This window comes from Phyllostomus discolor, chromosome 1 (genome assembly GCF_004126475.2).
Source record: "Phyllostomus discolor isolate MPI-MPIP mPhyDis1 chromosome 1, mPhyDis1.pri.v3, whole genome shotgun sequence".
Taxonomy (NCBI): domain Eukaryota; kingdom Metazoa; phylum Chordata; class Mammalia; order Chiroptera; family Phyllostomidae; genus Phyllostomus; species Phyllostomus discolor.
The window spans coordinates 163,882,119-163,900,378 of record NC_040903.2 but is presented as its reverse complement, the minus strand read 5'-3'; the positions used below and the strand labels follow the sequence as shown (position 1 = coordinate 163,900,378).

General features: G+C 39.7%; 1 protein-coding gene across 6 annotated transcripts in view; it reads left to right on the top strand.

Annotated features, from left to right (window-relative positions):
* The window catches only part of MYO5A (myosin VA), a 176,943-nt gene that overhangs the window by 105,901 nt on the left and 52,782 nt on the right, over positions 1-18,260 (top strand). For all 6 annotated transcript variants that reach the window (XM_036033632.1, XM_036033649.1, XM_036033646.1 and 3 more), the window contains exons 15-21: positions 4,283-4,444; positions 5,777-5,874; positions 9,186-9,272; positions 9,361-9,469; positions 11,968-12,179; positions 15,074-15,230; positions 17,150-17,389. In XM_036033632.1, coding sequence (XP_035889525.1) covers positions 4,283-4,444; positions 5,777-5,874; positions 9,186-9,272; positions 9,361-9,469; positions 11,968-12,179; positions 15,074-15,230; positions 17,150-17,389 — 1,065 coding nt within the window. The remainder of the gene's footprint in view (positions 1-4,282; positions 4,445-5,776; positions 5,875-9,185; positions 9,273-9,360; positions 9,470-11,967; positions 12,180-15,073; positions 15,231-17,149; positions 17,390-18,260) is intronic.

The following is an 18,260-nucleotide window of genomic DNA, read 5'->3' as shown; positions in this document are numbered from 1 at the left end:
ATGTGAAATTTTTGCCTCCACAGCAGTTCTAGGCTCTTATGCCTCTGTGAGAGGCAGTGAGAGAAGGCGGTATTTTTGCCATGTCCTTTTGAAGGAGCTCACTTGAAGCATAGCCTTATGCACCCTCTTCAGAGGGAGGTTGATCTCTGGATGATTGGGTAGAATCGCAGGTGCAGCCCAAAGCACTTTGGGATTGTTTTTTCTAGACAAAGACTCTAGAAACACTGCTTTCTAGTGGGAGAAGACTATTCCAGATGGGAGAGAACTGTAATGGTTACACTGGATTGTTTATTAAGTTGATCCCACTCTCCGTTGTTTTACTCTCATCAGGAAAAGAAAGGGAGGGATGCACAGCTCAGTTTCATTCTGCAGGGAGCAAACCAGGAATTCAGTTACTCCATGTAGCAAAGTGAATATTCAAATATTCAGTAAAAAACTAAAAATATTCATGAAAATCTCTTAGACTGTGACTGGCATTTTTTTTTAAATGACCCAGTTGTTCTGGCTTATTCTAAAACAGTCCTTTTAACTTCAATGGAATATTATGTGAACATTTTGACTCTTGTTTTTAGAATAAAAACTTTTACTTTACATTATTGTGATACTAAGAAGTTCATATCAATACCAAATTCCAGTTTTAACCCTCAGAAAATAATAAATCTAAATGTCTTTAGAAAACGTCAGTTTTTACTTATCCTCATAGACATTGGGCATTAATGCTTTATAGCTTATGGGACTGATGTATAAGAGAAAATTCTCTCACAGGGCCAGTCTCTGAATATTATTCAGTTAAAGATTAGAAATCATTTTGATTTATGAATAGTGATGGAAACCATGAAATTCTAATGTCACCACTCTGCCTAAGTAGTCAGCTGAAATAGAATAGTCACAGGTTCTCGTTCCCCAGGCACCCATACTCAGTTGTGTCTGTATTCTGACTTAGCTTTTCTGACTCATTATCAGTTTAACTGTCAGAAGATAGCTGTCTGTCGGCACGCTCTGAAGAACCATTTGGTGACGGTCAGTCTGGGTAGCATTGCTGCAGCTGGAATGGGGGCTCTGTGTGATTCGCTCAGCTTGCAGGCCTCCTTGCTCCCCATCAGAGACCTGTCCCATGGAAACCCAGCCTGAGGGTGTGAACTTTACATTTTAATGTCTTTGCACCCAATAGGGAGCAAGCGTAATATAGTGTTGACTTGTTCTCTTGGATGTACTAACCTTAGAAGGTTAATATTTGTGTTGTGTGTTTTAAATAGAATTATTTTTGTGATAATACAGTGTGGAGTTGTGTGTGTGTGTGTTGTCTTTTTTTTTCCTTTAATTTTGCAGCCTGTAGCCAAATTTACAACTTATAAAGGAATTAAGGTATTGCAAACTTAACAGAAAGTGTCTCAAGAGTTCTTTCTGGTGAAAAATATAATCTATGTTGCCTTATCTAATATCAGGGAGTACATAAATGAATTACAAACTTGACTAAATACTACTAAGTTGGAACTCTACAAAATACCATTAAAAAGAGTTATAACCCCTACTTTGCATGTTGCTAATTGATGAGGGGAAGCATAGTCCATGTATTGAGTTTATGCCTTAGATCTCTCATCTATAAAATAGAATTTATATCAGTGTCTAAGGAGTTGTTATGAGTATTAAATTGGTTTTAAGACCTTATAGTAGCACTTTATGCGTAAAAAACTCTTAGTGAATAATGCTATTGTTATTATTACTGAAATGATGTCCCACATCTTCATGAAGCTGCTATGTAGATTCTTCTGTTTTCTTTAACACTATTTCACAGACATATAAGCTCAGTCTTAACCAATTCTGAGCCCTGTTTTAGGAATAGACAGACCAAAGAAACAAAATGGAATGTCTGGGCATATCTATCTACTTAATATATTTGTGAATCTGTCTCTCTTGAAATAAAGTTGGCATCCAGTCAGTGGGGAATGGATAAATTCTTCAGTAAATGACTTCAGAAAATTAGGAATTTAGTCAGGTAAACAAGGTAAAAGGAAATAGGCAGAGACCCTGCTTTTGTGTGGTAATAACCACTTAATCAAATATTTAGATAATATTATATCAAAGTGGTGAATGCTATAAAGTAAGTCAAACAGGGTACCAAGCCAGAAAGTGACTAAGCTTGGGCAGGGGTTTAGGCTGTACCCTGAAAAATGGGAGACAGCCGTGTCAAGGCAGATGGCAGAACAGGTGAGGAACACATATGCTGTCTAAGATGCTTGTGTTTGAGGCCCAAAAAAGAAGGCCAGTGTGGCTGGAGCATGATAGGTGAGTAGGCTGTGTAGGATGGGTAGACAGGAACTACCTTCTGGAGGGAAGTAGAGTACAGAATGTGAACGCTATTCCTGTTGTCATGGAAAGTCTGGAAGGTTTTCATATAGGGATTGATATGCTACTGGGTAACGATGTGTTTAGGGTGAGTGGAGATGAGGCAGCAGTGATCCAGGTGAGAGGTGGCGTACCAGGATTGTAGCAGTGGGGCTGGTGTATAATTTGTGGGTAGAGTTGACAGGTCTTGATGGATTGAGTGGAGAGTGAGAGAATGGGAGAAATTGAGGATGGTTTCTATGTTTTTGGCCTGAGATACTGGATGGATGATGGTGTCATTAACTGAGATGAAGACTTACAAAGGATCAGGCTTTGGGAGAAAGAATCAAGAGTTCTGCCTTGAACATGCTTTGCTTGAGAAGGCAGTTAGATAGTCCAAGTGAACGTGTCGTATAAGAAGTTGGAAATGAAGATCAGTGGGGTCATGAGAAAAGTCAGAGTAGGTGACATAAATTTGGAAGTCTTTAGAACTAGGTGGTTTAAAGCAGTGGGACTGGATGAGATTGCTCAGGGAGAACTGATAGATCAAAACATAGAAAGGCCAGAGTCGTTAGGCATTTCAATTTGTAGAGGCGGGCCTGGAGAGGAGTCAGGAAAGAAGCCTTAGAAAAGTGGCCCATGAGGAACAACTGCTAAAGAAGAAATTGTAGAGCAGTTTCTAATACAATGCTCTCCCTTTTTTTTTTTTAAGAAAAATTAATTTGGAAAATTAATGATTAACCCCATGCTGAGTTTTCAAGTCAAATCTTAGGAACCCTTGTTTTTCCCCTTTGGAACATAGCTTTAACATTGCAATATAAGATATAGTAAAACATTTTTTCCCCTTTTTGTAGCCAACCAGGCTAACATATATTATTTATTCTATAAAGCAAGGGATACATTCGTTTGTGTAGCAAGGAACTGTTAGTGGTATGTTATGTGTAACATCATGAATTATTTCCTAAATTCCCCTTATGATTGATATATAAATTAATAGCAAATCAAGTGATCTGATTTTGTTTTTTAATGAAAGAACCCTCCAAGAAAATTATTTCTTGAGATATTTTTGAGATTATTAGATAAATAATTGGTAGTTTCTATTGTAATTTCACTTATGAAAAAGATTTACTTTATGTGGAATGGGGCACTGTTATAAAGATATATATATGCAAGATGTTTTTCTGGATGAGTTCAAAGTCTCTTTTGCTCCAAAAAATTTTTCCCAACCCTAGTGACTGATACCATCCACCCACTTAACAAGTACCAAACATTTTGATAATATTTCATATTGCTAGAATACAAAATTGATTACAGAAGTATGCAATCAAGGTATAAATCCTTTGAAAACAAAATATAAAAGCTTACAGGATAAGGACAGGGTTGTTTTTATTTATCCCTCATCTCCCCAACCCCATAATCCAATTTATTTTCTAAAAATTATTACCAATTCATAACTATTTTTTAATATTTTAATACTGCAGACCTAGTACCCCACACCCTTCCTGCTGAGATTTTCAGTGATGCTTTTTACCTAGTGCTCACCATTTGAATTAGTGAGTAGACAAATGAAACTTGGTGATAAAATATTTTGTGGAACTAAGGTAAAAGATTGGGCTTTCAGTGAGCATTTTGCTCATAAAATAATTATAGTTGAAACTCAGTAATATGTTTAGAGTAGATTAGGATTTCAAGTCTTAGTGGAGTTTTGATTTTGTTTCCCCCAAACATGGTTGTAGAAGTACTGCATTTTTCCACCTGTATTTTTGTAGCATATATGGCACCTTCCTCTTAACACTTTTGGCTCCCAACACAGATACTGATTATTTCTGGAGTGTGACTCTGAAAGAGTTTACTTAAAGGAATCATTATGGATCACAAATCTTCATAATGTTTCTGTAAAGGTTTACATTTCAGTTTGAGTTTAGAGTATAATTTCCTTTTGTTCTCTCTGACTCAGTTTAAGATGCTACCAGAATTATTTCAAGATGATGAGAAGGCCATTAGTCCAACCTCAGCCACCTCTTCAGGGCGTACGCCCCTCACCCGCCTTTCTGCAAAGCCCACCAAAGGTCGACCAGGTCAGACGGCCAAAGAGCACAAGAAAACGGTGGGGCACCAGGTGAGTTCGGGTTTCCCCTCCGGCTCAGCTGAAGCTTCAGGTCTTCCTTTCTCAGCCTCCCAGGTGGGATCCTCAGGTGAAGAGAGGCTACAGCTTTCCCTGTCCATTCCACCCCCTTGCACCCGCTCCCCGTGTCTCCTCACCTAGCTTGAGACCTGTGACTCTGATTAAGCCTTTCCCAAAATAGTCTTCTCCACATCTTCATTCTTCTTCCTTCCAGAACACTGCTGACTTGTTGTATTTATTCTCTGGGTGTTTCCTCCCTGGATTTGTGCAGAGCATCAGCTCCTTCAGCTGGAACAATGCCTTCTCCTTTTTTGGATGTCTTATGCTCTGTGGGGAGTGGGAAGTGTGGCATACATGCTTAGTGCCTGATCAGTGGCCTAGGGCTTTTAGAGAGGAGGCTGAGCACTAGTCAGCTTGTTTTCCTGTGTGTGGGACCCTGTGCCCGGTACAGACAAGAAGTGGGGCCAGACACCGGTCCACTGCCTCCAGTCCTTAATGCCCGTAATGTCCACAGTGGTAACCCACCCTGGATGTACTCTCCCATTCTCCCCTCATTTCCTATACTCTTTTTATGATGGGTTGCCTCTTGCACATCCCCGACTGGGGACCCAGCCCGCAACCCAGGCATGTTCCCTGACTGGGAACTGAACAGGCGACCTTTTGGTTCACAGGCTGGCACTCAACCCACTGAGCCATACCAGCCAGGGCCCTATACTCTTTCAAGTCATCTGCTATATTTTTCACTAGCTTATAGCAAAACTCCCACTGTACATGATTAATGGTCTTGATATTCTTAAAGCAGTTATATTTTTAGTCAGAATTCTGAGTGTGCAATAGAAAACAGCAGAAACTTCTATTAAAAGGGGAGTGGGTAGACTGAACTCTGATGTAAACGATGGACTTTGGGAGATTAAGGTGTGTCAATGTAAATTCATCAGTTATGACGGATGTACGACTGTGGTGGGAGATGTAACAGTGGGGAAGGCTGTGCATGTGTGGGGACAAGGGGTGTATGGAAAATCTGTGTATCTTCTCTTCAATTTTCCTGTGAACCTAAAAGCGCACTAAGAAAATAGAGTCTATTAAAAAAGGGGGGCCAGGAAAAGGAGTGGGAGAGAGTGAGTGTATGTTTAGCAGAGTAAGCATGCAAATGGTAGAACTTAAGCAAATTTTAACCTCAAGTCCTAGAATTCTTGTTTAGTGTCAGCTTCCCTTTGGAGGATGGGTCAATCTCTACTAATGTATTAGAAGAAAATTTTAAATTGTTTTACATTATCTTTGGCTTTGATGAAACCTTCATGCCCCTTCCTGCTCTTTTCTGTGCAGTTCCGAAATTCCCTTCATCTGCTAATGGAGACCCTCAATGCCACCACCCCTCATTACGTGCGCTGTATTAAGCCTAATGATTTCAAGTTCCCATTCACGTAAGTGTTTCTCAACTGCTGAATTTAAAAGGATCCATATCTCATAAGGATTACCAAATTAATAGAAGGAAAAACTATTTAGATAATTCTTCATGTGTTGTAGAGGGAAACCACTAGTTCACTGAATTAAAAAAATATATTTTTTTAACTCTGGTTCCCTACCCCCTTCATTTACCCATTCCTCTTACCCACCTACCCCTACCCCTGGCCACTGACAGTCAATTCTCTGAATCTGAGCTTGGATTGTGTGTGTGTGTGTGTGTGTGTGTGTGTGTTGTTTTGTTTTGCTTTGTGTATTTTAGACTTCACATATAGGAGGGATCACATGGTATTTGTCTTTCTCTGACTTAATTTCGTTTAGCGATATGCCTTCAAGGTCCGTCTATGTTGCCGCAAATGGCAGGATTTCACTTTCTTTTATGGCTGAAGAATATTCTATTGTATATATACAACAGTTTCTTTATTCATTCATCCACATATTTGGTTGTTACCACATTTTGGCTATTATAAATAATGCTTCAGTGAATGTGGGGATGCATATGTCTTTTTGAGTTAATGTTTTTGGGGTTTTTTTGGATAAATACCCAGAAGTGGAATTACTGGATTATATGATAGTTGTATTTTTAATTTTTGAGACATCTACATACTGTTTTTTATACTGGCTACACCTGTTTACTTTCCCACTGAGAGAAGGTTCCCTGTTTTCACCTCCTCACCAACACTTACTTCTTGTTGTTTTGGTAATAGATATTCTAACAAGTGTGAGACGGTATCTCATTTTGGTTTTGATTTGCATTTCTGTGAGGATTAGTAATTTGAGCATCTTTTTATGTACCTGTTGGCCATCTGTAGATCTTCTTTGGAAAAATATATATTTAGATCTTCTGTTCATTTTTTAATTTAGATTTTTTTCTATTAGGTTGTGTGAGTTCTTTATGTATTTTAGATGTTAACTCTGTGTTAGTTATATAATTTTCAAACATTTTTTCCACTCACTAGGTTGCCTTTTTATTTTGTTGATGAATTTCCTTTGTTGTGTGGAAGCTTTTTAGTTTGATATGATCTAACTTGTTTATTTTTGCTTTTGTTACTTTTATTTTTGGTGTCAGATTCAAAAAATCATCACCAAGAACTATGTCAGGGATCTTACCACCTATATTTGCTTCTAGGAATTTTATGGTCCTAGGCCTTATGATCAAGTCTTTATTCCATTTCGAGTTCATTTTTGTGCGTGGTGTGAGGTAGTGCTCCAGTTTCACTGTTTGCATGTTGCTGTCCAGTTTTTCCAACACATTTGTCAAAGAGACTGTATATTATATATTTTTGGCTTGTTTATCATAAAGTAATTGGCCATATATGTGGGAGTTTGTTTCTGTACTCTATTCTGTCCCATTGACTGTGTATCTGTTTTCATGCCCATATCCTATACTTTCATAATGTTTGAAATCAGGGAGTGTGATGCCTCCGGTGTTGTTGTTCTTTCTCAAGATTGCTTTGTGTGCATTTTTTCCATTTCTGTTCCTTTTTAAGAATGTGAGAACAAATTAGTAGTTAGCCTTCTGAAGATTCTAAAAGTTGAGATTAAGCAAGCATTCATAGCTCTAATTTCTGTTTTGAATTTGCTTCGGTTTAAGATCTTTCTGGGCTTTTGTTAATTTGGACATTAGTTGAAACCAGAGCTGGTTGGGTAAGACTGTTTTGGCCAAGGCTCACAGTTACCCCTGTCACTTTTCAACTGCTGAAACCATCACAGAGTATCTGCTTTTACCGAACATCTTGTTCTACGTCAATTACCATATATGGAGGAAAAGGGTTTTTTTTTCCAAAAGGGAAATATTTCTCCAATTTTAAAAGTAACATGTGCATTGTAAAAACAATTTTCAGGAAATGTAAAATACTATTAAAATACATTACAGAGCATTCATTATACCCAGAGAGATAACTGGATATTAATGGCCAACATTTTTTCCTTCCCTGCTCGGTGTGTGTGTGTGTGTGTGTATGAGAGAGAGAGAGAGAGAGGGAGAGAATAAAAGAGAGAACGAGAGACATACTAATAAAAGGGGAGGGTTCATGCCGTAATTGCTGTCTTGTTTCTGCTTTTATCTTAATAAATTGTGGATACTGTCCATGTTAGTAAATAAAAATCCACATCATCATTCTAGTGGCTACATGGTGTCCCGTTATGTAGACATACCATCATTTATTTGAATTATTTCCTACTAAGTGCTTTTAGGTTATTCCAGCAATGCTGTGATAAACATTTTCTGCCAAACATTTTTGTGTTTTTGCCTGATTACCTCCTTAAGATAATGTATTTATAGAAGTGGAATTTGTGGGTCAAAATTAGGCACATTTACCAAAAGTTACAATAGCTCCAACTCCCACTCTACAGTGTAGGAGTGCTCTTTTTCCTACACCCCAGCCAGCTCTGCCCTTGGGGTGTTTTGCCTCACACTGGAGGGTAGTTCTAAAAACTGATATATCTTCCTCATTGCCGGGAAGCCCTTTCTAGAGGAAGTGGGAAGCAGGAAGAAGCTGCCAAGCCCTGGGCCGCTCTCCAGGACACCAGAACACTTGACAAAATAGCACGGCAGAGGGTTGGAGAGGACGCTTGGAGCTTAACTGGGGGAGTAAAGGGAGTGATCATCCAGCAGGTGGCAGGTCTTACCACTTCCTCTTTTAGGGTTAATTTAATGTTAAGATGACAGTTGTTTAGAGTAAAATAAACATAAATCATATAAGACAAAATACAAAACAAAAGTATTTTTTATTGATGTGGACACTATAAATGCTTAGGATATACACATTCCACTGAGTTGAATAGCTTTTAGAACACCAATAATTTTTTTATAAGGATAACTGGGACATATTTAATGCGTCCTTCTTGTTAGAAAAATCTCCAGAGGTAGCCAGTCTTTATTCCAGGGGAGCCTGTATGGTGAGCTAAAGAATTACAGAGTTATGAGAATGGAGAGTCAGGCCAAGCCATGTAATCAGTATGGGCAAAGGACAGGAGTGGGGTTGTTTGTTTGTTGTTGTTGTTTCTAATATTCTCCATGGTATTTCCTGTGAGTTGTAGTGGGAAACGAGAAATAATGTTTATGGCTCTTTCATTTTACTGCTAATTGTCTCCTTCCCATTCTCACAGGGAGTTTTCCATTTTGATAACTCCTCCAACTTTTGAATGCTTTCTTTTCTAATGCATCCATTTGGCACTTTACTGAAGAATTTAATCTCTGGACTGAGGAGGGTACTTTGGGGCTGCAGCCAGGCTTCTCTGTATTAATGACTTTGATTTGTACATGCAGGTTTGATGAGAAGAGGGCAGTACAGCAGCTGAGAGCATGTGGTGTCCTGGAGACCATCCGAATCAGTGCAGCAGGGTTCCCCTCACGGTAAGCTTGGCATTTTTCAGATATAAGGGATCCTAATGGAAGAGGTTCCCACTTCTTTAAATAAGCTAATGTGAGTCTCTTTCTATAGGTGGACGTACCAAGAATTTTTCAGTCGTTACCGTGTCCTAATGAAGCAGAAAGATGTACTGAGTGACAGAAAGCAGACATGTAAGAATGTATTAGAGAAACTGATTCTGGTAAGAAAAATTTTCACTTATCTTTATCTGAACAGATTATGGCCACAGGCTTTGTGATTATAATCTGTAAGAGCCCTGGGAATATCCAAATACCACTAATCCAGATTGTTCAGGGCTGAGAGGGTGGAGGGGCACACTGCCTTGGAGGTCGAGGCTCCCTGTATTTGGGAAGCTCAGCCTGACCGGTGAAGGTGGTAGTCCACCATCACGCCTGGACCCAGACTAGAGACGCATTCTTTTTTGAGTTTGATCATTATCTATAAAAATTTACCTAGTATTTATTATGGAAGTAAGTAAGATGCTATGTGACAAAGAAAAAACTAAGTCTCCTCCTCTGATAACATAGTCTTTCTTGGAAATTAATGCATTTTAAAGGTGAATATAATATATCTTAATGTCTCTCATGGGCTGAGGGAGTGAGACAGGAAATTAGAGCAAGGCAAAGCCACATCTGCTGTGGAAAGGAGGCATAGTGTCATGGGAGGCATGTGTTTTGTGTCCGGCCCTGAAGAATGGGTAAAATTTTATAAAAGTGGAAGAAGAATATTTTAACAGAGAGCATGACGTGAAGAAGTAGGAAAGCATAGAGTTTGCTCAGCAAGCAGTAATGTAGTTTCTTTGCACTTTAAGATTAGTGTGTGAGACAGTAGGGAAATGTTTAGGAAGCGTAGGTTGGTGTTTGGAGAGTCTTGCCTTCCAAGCTAAGGAGGCTCAGACTTTGGAACACGTCAGAGTCACCTGCAGGGCTTGTTAAAAAGTGCAGATGGCAGCACCCCACGCCTAGAACTTCTGACTCAGTAGGTCTGGGCTGGGTCCAACAACTTGCTGATGCTCGTCTTGGATTATGCTTTGAGAACCACTGATCTAGGTCCTTGAGAATTTAAGATTTATGAAAGATTTAAAAAATTTTTTCATTTGTTTGACACTAGTTTGGATGTATTACCTCACTCTGAGGTAGTTAGTCATAATTAACTAAATGTAATATCTCTTCTGTATAATATTTTTTTGTAAGAGCTAAGACCATTTCCTTAAGAATGTGTAAAAGAATCAGATGCTCTCTGAGTTTGGCCCAACTGCTCTCCAACCTGGGTTCAGATGGAAATGCAGGGCAGAAGGGAGAAACGGTCCTAGGCCTGGCCTCCTCCCCCAGACCACTCCCGGCTGGTTCAGGGCTTTGCAGCACAGAGGTACCCACAGAGGGCAGGGTGGGTATGGGGTGGTGGGGGGGAGGCTGAGATGGGACAGGGAGAAAGAGAGTGAACCACTTTCTAGCTCTTTTTATATCTCCAGCTAGGCTTTCTATGTAAATTTTATTGATTAAAATTGAAATAATTTTAGGTAGTTTAGATATATGTAGAGATTTCTTATTTTCCAGTTTCATGTACAAGATAGGAGATACCTGCTTACAGAGGAAAGGAATTTTCTCTTTTCACACAATTTCACATCACAGTTGTGATTATTATAAATAAATTCCACCCTTCTTTTTATACGAGAATGGTTAATAACATTCATGCTTCTAGATAAGGCGGATCAAAATGTAATACACTAAAAATCGCATGCATATCTGTGTTTACTACTCAACTCCACCTGTAATGAAAAATAAATGGCCCTGGCAGTGTTGCTCAGTTGGTTGGAGCTCAGTTGGTTGGACCATAAACTGAAGGGTCACAGATTCAATTCCCAGTCAGGGCACATGCCTAGGCTGTGTGTTTGGTCCCATATCTGGGTGCATTCTGGCTGCAGTCTGGGTGTGAGGAGTGGCAGCTGATAGATGTTTCTCTCTCACATCGATGTTTCTCTCCTTCTCTTTCTCCCTCCCTTCCCCTCTCTTTAAAATCAGTAAGCATGTCCTTGGGTGAGGATAAAAAGAAAAAAAGTAAATGAACGATATAAATTATTTTATAAAAGGAGTTTTGAAATTTGTACAAGTATTTTAAACATTTATAGGGTTTTGCTTATTTTTAGATACTGTTGATAAAGCAAAGATATAACAAGAAACTTAACTCTTTTAATATAAATGCTTAAGGTTTTTTGTTTTTTAATTTTTATTTTGTATGTATTGCTTCCTGCCTTATTCTTTATACTGGTGTTTCTATCCCTTCAGCTTTCCATGGAACACACAACCCGATGTAAGCCTTACAGCCTGGGTCAGTCAGAGGGAGTGTCAGCATCTCCATTTCCTTGAGATATATAAAATACAAACAAGCAAATAATAGCTGCCTCTAACCCACAACCAAGTTTTTTTGCCTCAGATAATCATTCCAGGTAGAATAATTCTGGAAAATAACTCTTAAACTGCAGTTTTCCTTAAAACCCCTTCTATTTGCTCAACTTGCATAGGATCAAAAATCTGGCTCTATTAATCATGTAGCCCAAGTTTTAGCTAATAGATTCATCCCTTCACTGATTCTGCTTTTAGATGTATTTTTTCCTCTTTTAAAGTTTCGTTTACATGTTATTATTTCTACTTCTGAGTGTACAATTTCTTCCAAAAATAGGACAAGGACAAATACCAGTTTGGTAAGACAAAGATCTTTTTCCGTGCCGGTCAAGTGGCCTACCTAGAAAAATTGAGGGCAGACAAGCTGAGGGCTGCCTGTATTCGGATCCAGAAGACAATCCGAGGGTGGCTACTGCGGAAGAAGTACCTGCGCATGCGGAAGGCAGCCATCACTGTGCAGAGATATGTGCGAGGCTACCAGGCCCGATGGTAGGTCTCCTGGGGACCCGTCCACTCTGGCTCATGGCTCCTAAGACTACAGAGTTCATCTGATTCATTGTCCAAACCAGGAAGGGTTTGAGTGGTCATTCCTACCTGAGAAGGCAACATCTCACCTCTTTTTAGATTCAAGGAATAACAAATTAAGTCATAAGGACTGTTAAATAGAATAAACATTCACTCACTCTTATGATTCATCCTCAAAAAATTACAAAGTACTGTGTGCTCATATCTTCAGTATCTTTTTTATACCTTTTTTAAAAATATATTTTATTGATTATACTATTACAGTTGTCCCATTTCCCCCCTTTCATTCCCCTCCATCCTGCACACCCTCCCCCACCCACATTCCCCCCTTTAGTTCATGTTCATGTGTCATTAGTTCTTTTGCTTCTACATTTCCCATACTGTTCTTGCCTTCTCCCTGTCTATTTTCTACCTACCATCTATGCTACTTATTTTTTGTACTTTTGCCCCCTCTCTCCTCCTCCCACTCCCCTGTTGCTATCCCTCCGTGTGATCTCCATTTCTGTGGTTCTGCTCCTGTTCTAGTTGTTTGCTTAGTTTTTGTTTTTGTTTTAGGTGTGGTTGTTAATAACTGTGAGTTTGCTGTCATTTTACTATACATTTTTTGTCTTCTTTCTCTTAGATAAGCCCCTTTAACATTCAGTATACTAAGGGTTTGGTGATGATGAACTCCTTTAACTTGACCTTGTCCGGGAAGCATTTTATCTGCCCTTCCATTCTAAATGATAGCTTTGTTGAATAGAGCAATCTTGGATGTAGGTCCTTGCCTTTCATGACTTTGAATACTTCTTTCCAGCCCCTTCTTGTCTGCAAGGTCTCTTTTGAAAAATCAGCTGATAGTCTAATGGGAACTCCTTTGTAGGTTACTGTCTCCTTATCTCTTGCTGCTTCTAGGATTCCCTCCTTCATTTTAATCTTGGCTAATGTAATTATGATGTGCCTTGGTGTGTTCCTCCTTGGGTCCAACTTCTTTGGGACTCTCTGAGCTTCCTGGACTTCCTGGAAGTCTATTTCTTTTGCCAGATTGGGGAAGTTCTCCTTTATTATTTGTCCAAATAACTTTTCTACTTGTTACTCTTCCTCTTCCCCTTCTGGTACCCCTATAATTCGGATGTTGGAATGTTTAAAGATGTCCTAGAGGTTCCTAAGCCTCTCCTCATTTTCTTGAATTCTTGTTTCTTCATTCTTTTCTGTTTGGTTGTTTTTTTCTTCCTTCTGGTCCACTCTATTGTTTTGAATCCCAGTTTTCTTCCCATCACTATTGGTTCCCAGTGCATTTTCCTTCATTTCACTTAGTGTAGCCTTCATTTTTTTCATCTAATTTGCAACCAAATTCAACCAATTCTGTGAGCATCCTAATCACCAGTGTTTTGAACTGTGCATCTGATAGGTTGGCTATCTCTTTGTGGCTTCGTTGTATTTGCTGTGGAGCTTTGATCTGTTCTTCTGTTCGGACCTTTTTTTTTTGTCTTGATACGCCTGTTACCTGTGAGGGGCAGAGCCTTAGGTGTTCACCAGGGTGGGGCAACCGAGTCACTGGGTTGTGACGCTATATGTCAGGGTGGGGTCTAAAAGGGAACAATGGCGGTTGCTCTGCTCTCTGTCAGATTTCAGTACCTTCCACCACTTCCCCCAAGCAAACTGGGCCTTTCTGGTGCTGAATCCCATGTGGGTGGGCTTGTGTATGTTTTAGGACCCTGTCAGTCTCTCCAACAAACTCTCCTGTGAGGTTGGGAGTCTCTCCCTGCACCTTGACCCCCACAGATGTTTTCAATTGGTGATTTGAGGCTTTATTTCCTGGCGCTGGAACCCTGGGTTGCGTGGTCTGTCTTGCTCCCCAGTTTCACCTGGTTTATCCGCATGTGAATGTGGGACTGCCTGGTCAGCCAGCCGCCTTGCATGCAGTGCCTCGCTTCACAATCGCCGCCTTGCTGGGTCTGCTCGTTGCTGCCCCCACGTCCTGGGTCTGCCAGCCACCGCCTCTGCACCCGGTGCCACCACTTTTTACGCCACGACCCATCTCTGCCCAGCCACCCAATTCCGCCGTACTTACCGGTCTGGATGAATGTGTCTATTTTAACTCCTTGGTTGTCGGACTTCCATACAGTTCAGTTTTCTGTCAGTTCTGGTGGTTATTTTGTTTCTAAATTGTTGTTGTCCTTTTTATGGTTGTGCGAGGAGGCACAGTATGTCTACCTATGCCTCCATCTTGGCCTGAAGTCCCCTCTTTTTTTATACTTTTATATGGGCTTGAAGAAATTATCTGTAAACTAAAACCGTCATGGATGTGAACTAGTTAATAATAACTTAGTTGAGTTTTCAGGAGCAATCAACTGTGAAGACCTTCCTAGAATTGCACTTCAGTCAGGGTAATTTTAATTTAGAAGTATTAGTAGAAATGAATTAGTGTTAAAGAATTTATGCCCAAACAGAAAGAGTTTGAAAAGTATTGTGCTTAGCGATGGATAGACCCGAGAGAGCTGGTGAGGAGTGAGCACGGGATGACTGTGTAGGTGGTCTGCTGTTCCAGGGGACAGAGCCCGGGGCAGTGAGCACTGTCCTACAAAGAATGACCCTCCGTGAGGGTCACTTTATTGCAAAATCAGGTAATATGGGACATCCTTATCTGTAGGTTAGAGAAGGCTCCAATAAGATAATGAATGTAAAAATATTTGGAGGAACTACAAATTGTGATACAATTATAATAAATGTAAATGTTGGTTTAATACTGTATATTACTAGAATAACACAAAGGAGGTACTACTTAGGCCAAAGATATTGGTGCTTTAAGTCTCTATAAAATATATTCCTGGGCTTTCCTGATTACTAACAAATGCACCGCTTCTTTCTTTGGCCAGCTACGCTAAGTTCCTGCACAGAACCAAGGCAGCCACCGTCATTCAGAAGTACTGGCGCATGTATGTAGCCCGCAGGAAGTACAAAATTACACGAGCTGCCACTATTGTTCTTCAGTCTCATTTGCGAGGCTATTTGGCTAGAAATAGGTATCGCAAGGTGAGTCATTATTTTCAACTTTGTTTATCCGTTCCATTAATATTATTCGTATTCTGTGTCTGTGTCTGTACAAAGTTACCACATGGACTGTCAGTCTCTGGCCAGCTCAGCTGCAACTGCGACGATGCAGTGCGGGACGCGGGCCAGAGGCTGGCGCATGTGTAGTCCAGTATCACCCCATTGGTACCCCTCTGGTCATGTTTCTGGTGTTTCCAGCCCAAGCTTCCCCTTCATGGGGCTTGGGAGTCTAAGGAAGAGCAGGTATAGTTTAATTTCTCTAACTCACTAATGGAAATGAAATCAAGAATGGAAGATCTAATTATATACTGTTTCTATTTGACTGAAATTACAAAAATGGACCAATGTCTGAAGTTACATGGAGAGAAGGAAATGGAATAGGAAAATTGACATTAATAGCTTTGCCATTGTGTGCTGCTTGAGTTTGAAAGTCTGAAAGCCTTCAATTTGTCATTACTGAGTCTTATCTAGTTGGTCACTCTTCATCCAGATAAGAGAAGGGGCTCCCTGAGGATGGTGATGCCCTGGGAGAGCTCTGGATGCCCAACTTCCCTGCAGTGTGGTGCACAGAGACCACACTTAGTGGAATGAAAGGACTGCCCTAGTGTTTGGTCAACAGCCAGAAAGGTCAGTCTTGGCCTGGCGAAGATACTGTTAAGGTCTCCTAAACAGCAACATTTATTTTGCATTTGATGGTTTGATATTTAAACCACTTATTTCTTAAATGTATCCTCTAGAATGGCACTTTTTTTTTTCATTGATTTGCTCAGGTCCATAACATACACATAGGAACTATTTAAACTGCTATCTATTGGAATAGATGGTTTCAGGAATTTTTACATTTAAAGAGTTTTATAAGAGATACATTGTGTCCATTTGTAACAGTCACTAATAAGTACTTATGGGCACACATTTAAATATCATTAACATCGCACAAGAGTTTTATAAAATTATAGAGTGAGGAGGGCCAAAATTATAGACCTTAGACAGTTTTGCTAGTTAAACCTTCATTTAATTTGAAGAATTTTTTCTCCATTACTCCTGGAAATTGTACGCATGGTCTCTGCCTGAAGGTCTTAGTGATAAGAAACTCATAAGGCAACCTTTTTGTTATAAGTTGTTTATAAGTTTAGAGGAGTATATTTTTTTGTAGAAAGTATAACAAATCAAAATTTAGATTTGTGTGCTTCCCTTTATCTTACTTTTAGCTTTCCTTTCAAAGCTTTATCCCTACTACCTTTGAATCCCATAAGAAGGTTCCTATTACATTTGAAACAGCAGTAGGGAATCATCACTAGAATGCTATGCCTCAAATAGGGTAACCAACAGTGTCACTTTTTGTTGTTGTTTCTGGCAAAATATTAATAAATCAGTAATAAACTTTGCAGCATTCCAAGTGTTGGCTTCTACAGCCACCTTACTGGTTGTACCCCAAGTCCTCAAGCATAGAAATAATGCACAGCGAGATAGTATCAGCAGTACAGGTGGTGGCCAAGTCTTTTGTGTTAAAAGCACATAATTCACAGGGTGCCAACTTCTCTTCACTTTGTAGAGGACCTCCTGTTGCTGACAGATATCATACACCAATAAGAAACCTAATGAGTTTTTCTTTCTCTTTAGAATTGTTTTCCTTTGAATAATCTAATGTCTTTTATTTAGACAGTTTCTACATGTATACTCTATGTTTCTCAAGTTACCCTTTAAAATCAACTTTTTAATCACCTTTTAAAATAATTTTGTGCTTCCATATATTTTTGATGTGTACAATCTACATAATACATTGTTACTTCAACTTTTGTATCTTTCTGTTTAGGTAATACATGACTTCTTAGGCTGATAGCCATAGGTTGATAGAGTCTAGTCCAGGGTCTGATGTCATTTATACGTCTGCTTCTCTGTAGATACTCCGTGAGCACAAAGCAGTCATCATTCAGAAGTGGGTCCGGGGCTGGCTGGCTCGCACCTACTACAAGAAGACCATGCATGCCATCATTTACCTTCAGTGTTGCTTTCGGCGGATGATGGCCAAGCGTGAGCTGAAGAAGCTCAAGATTGAGGCCCGCTCTGTAGAACGCTATAAGAAACTCCACATTGGCATGGAGAACAAGATTATGCAGCTACAGCGCAAAGTTGATGAGCAGGTGTGTTTTAAACAGGAGCCCTGAAAGTGAGCATGCCTAGAGAAATCCACTGGGATTATGGTCAGCTTTGTCTCCCCTGACTCTACCTTTCAGTCTTAGCAGAAGAGTAAAATAATAATAATAGTAATGAGTGTGGAAACAGTGACAAGCTCATGGGTAAGATTACAAGGACTAAGGCTGGAGATTATTTCTGAGAACACAACTAGTATTACTAGCGCTCCAGACTTTTATGACCAAGAGCCATTGTGTACTTTATACTTCATAAAACTCTGGCCATTACAATCTATTTGCATAAAGTATAATGTTCCTTTTGCAGGTGAGTTGTTTAGCATTGAGGTGGCCAAAGAATCAGGAAGATATGGATGATTCTGAAGAATCTATAGCCTATTTACAGAGATAAAAGTTTGATTTCTTAGAGAAAGTTACTATGTAATATTTTATCTCATGCTAATGATAATGTAGTTAGTAATACATAAATACCACAGAGGGTTAAAACAACCAATGAAATAGAATTCATCAGAAAGGTTTTCTGGCCCTGGCTGGTGTGGCTCAGTGGATTGAGTGCCAGCCTGAGAATCAAAGGGTGGCCAGTTCAATTCCCAGTCAGGGCACATGCCTGGGTTGCAGGCCAAGGTCCCCAGTAGGGGGTGCGTGAGAGGCAACAACACATTGATGTTTCTTTCCCTCTCTTTATCCCTCCCTTCCCCTCTAAAAATAAATAAATAAAATCCTAAAAAATGAATGGAAGGTTTTCTAAGTGTGAGGAGGAGTTTTGAGGTGATAAAGATTTGTAAGAAATTGGTGATTCTGAGGCCATTTTATCATTCTTAGGCATCACCTGGCTAACACATGGCTTTCAGTAGCACAGTAA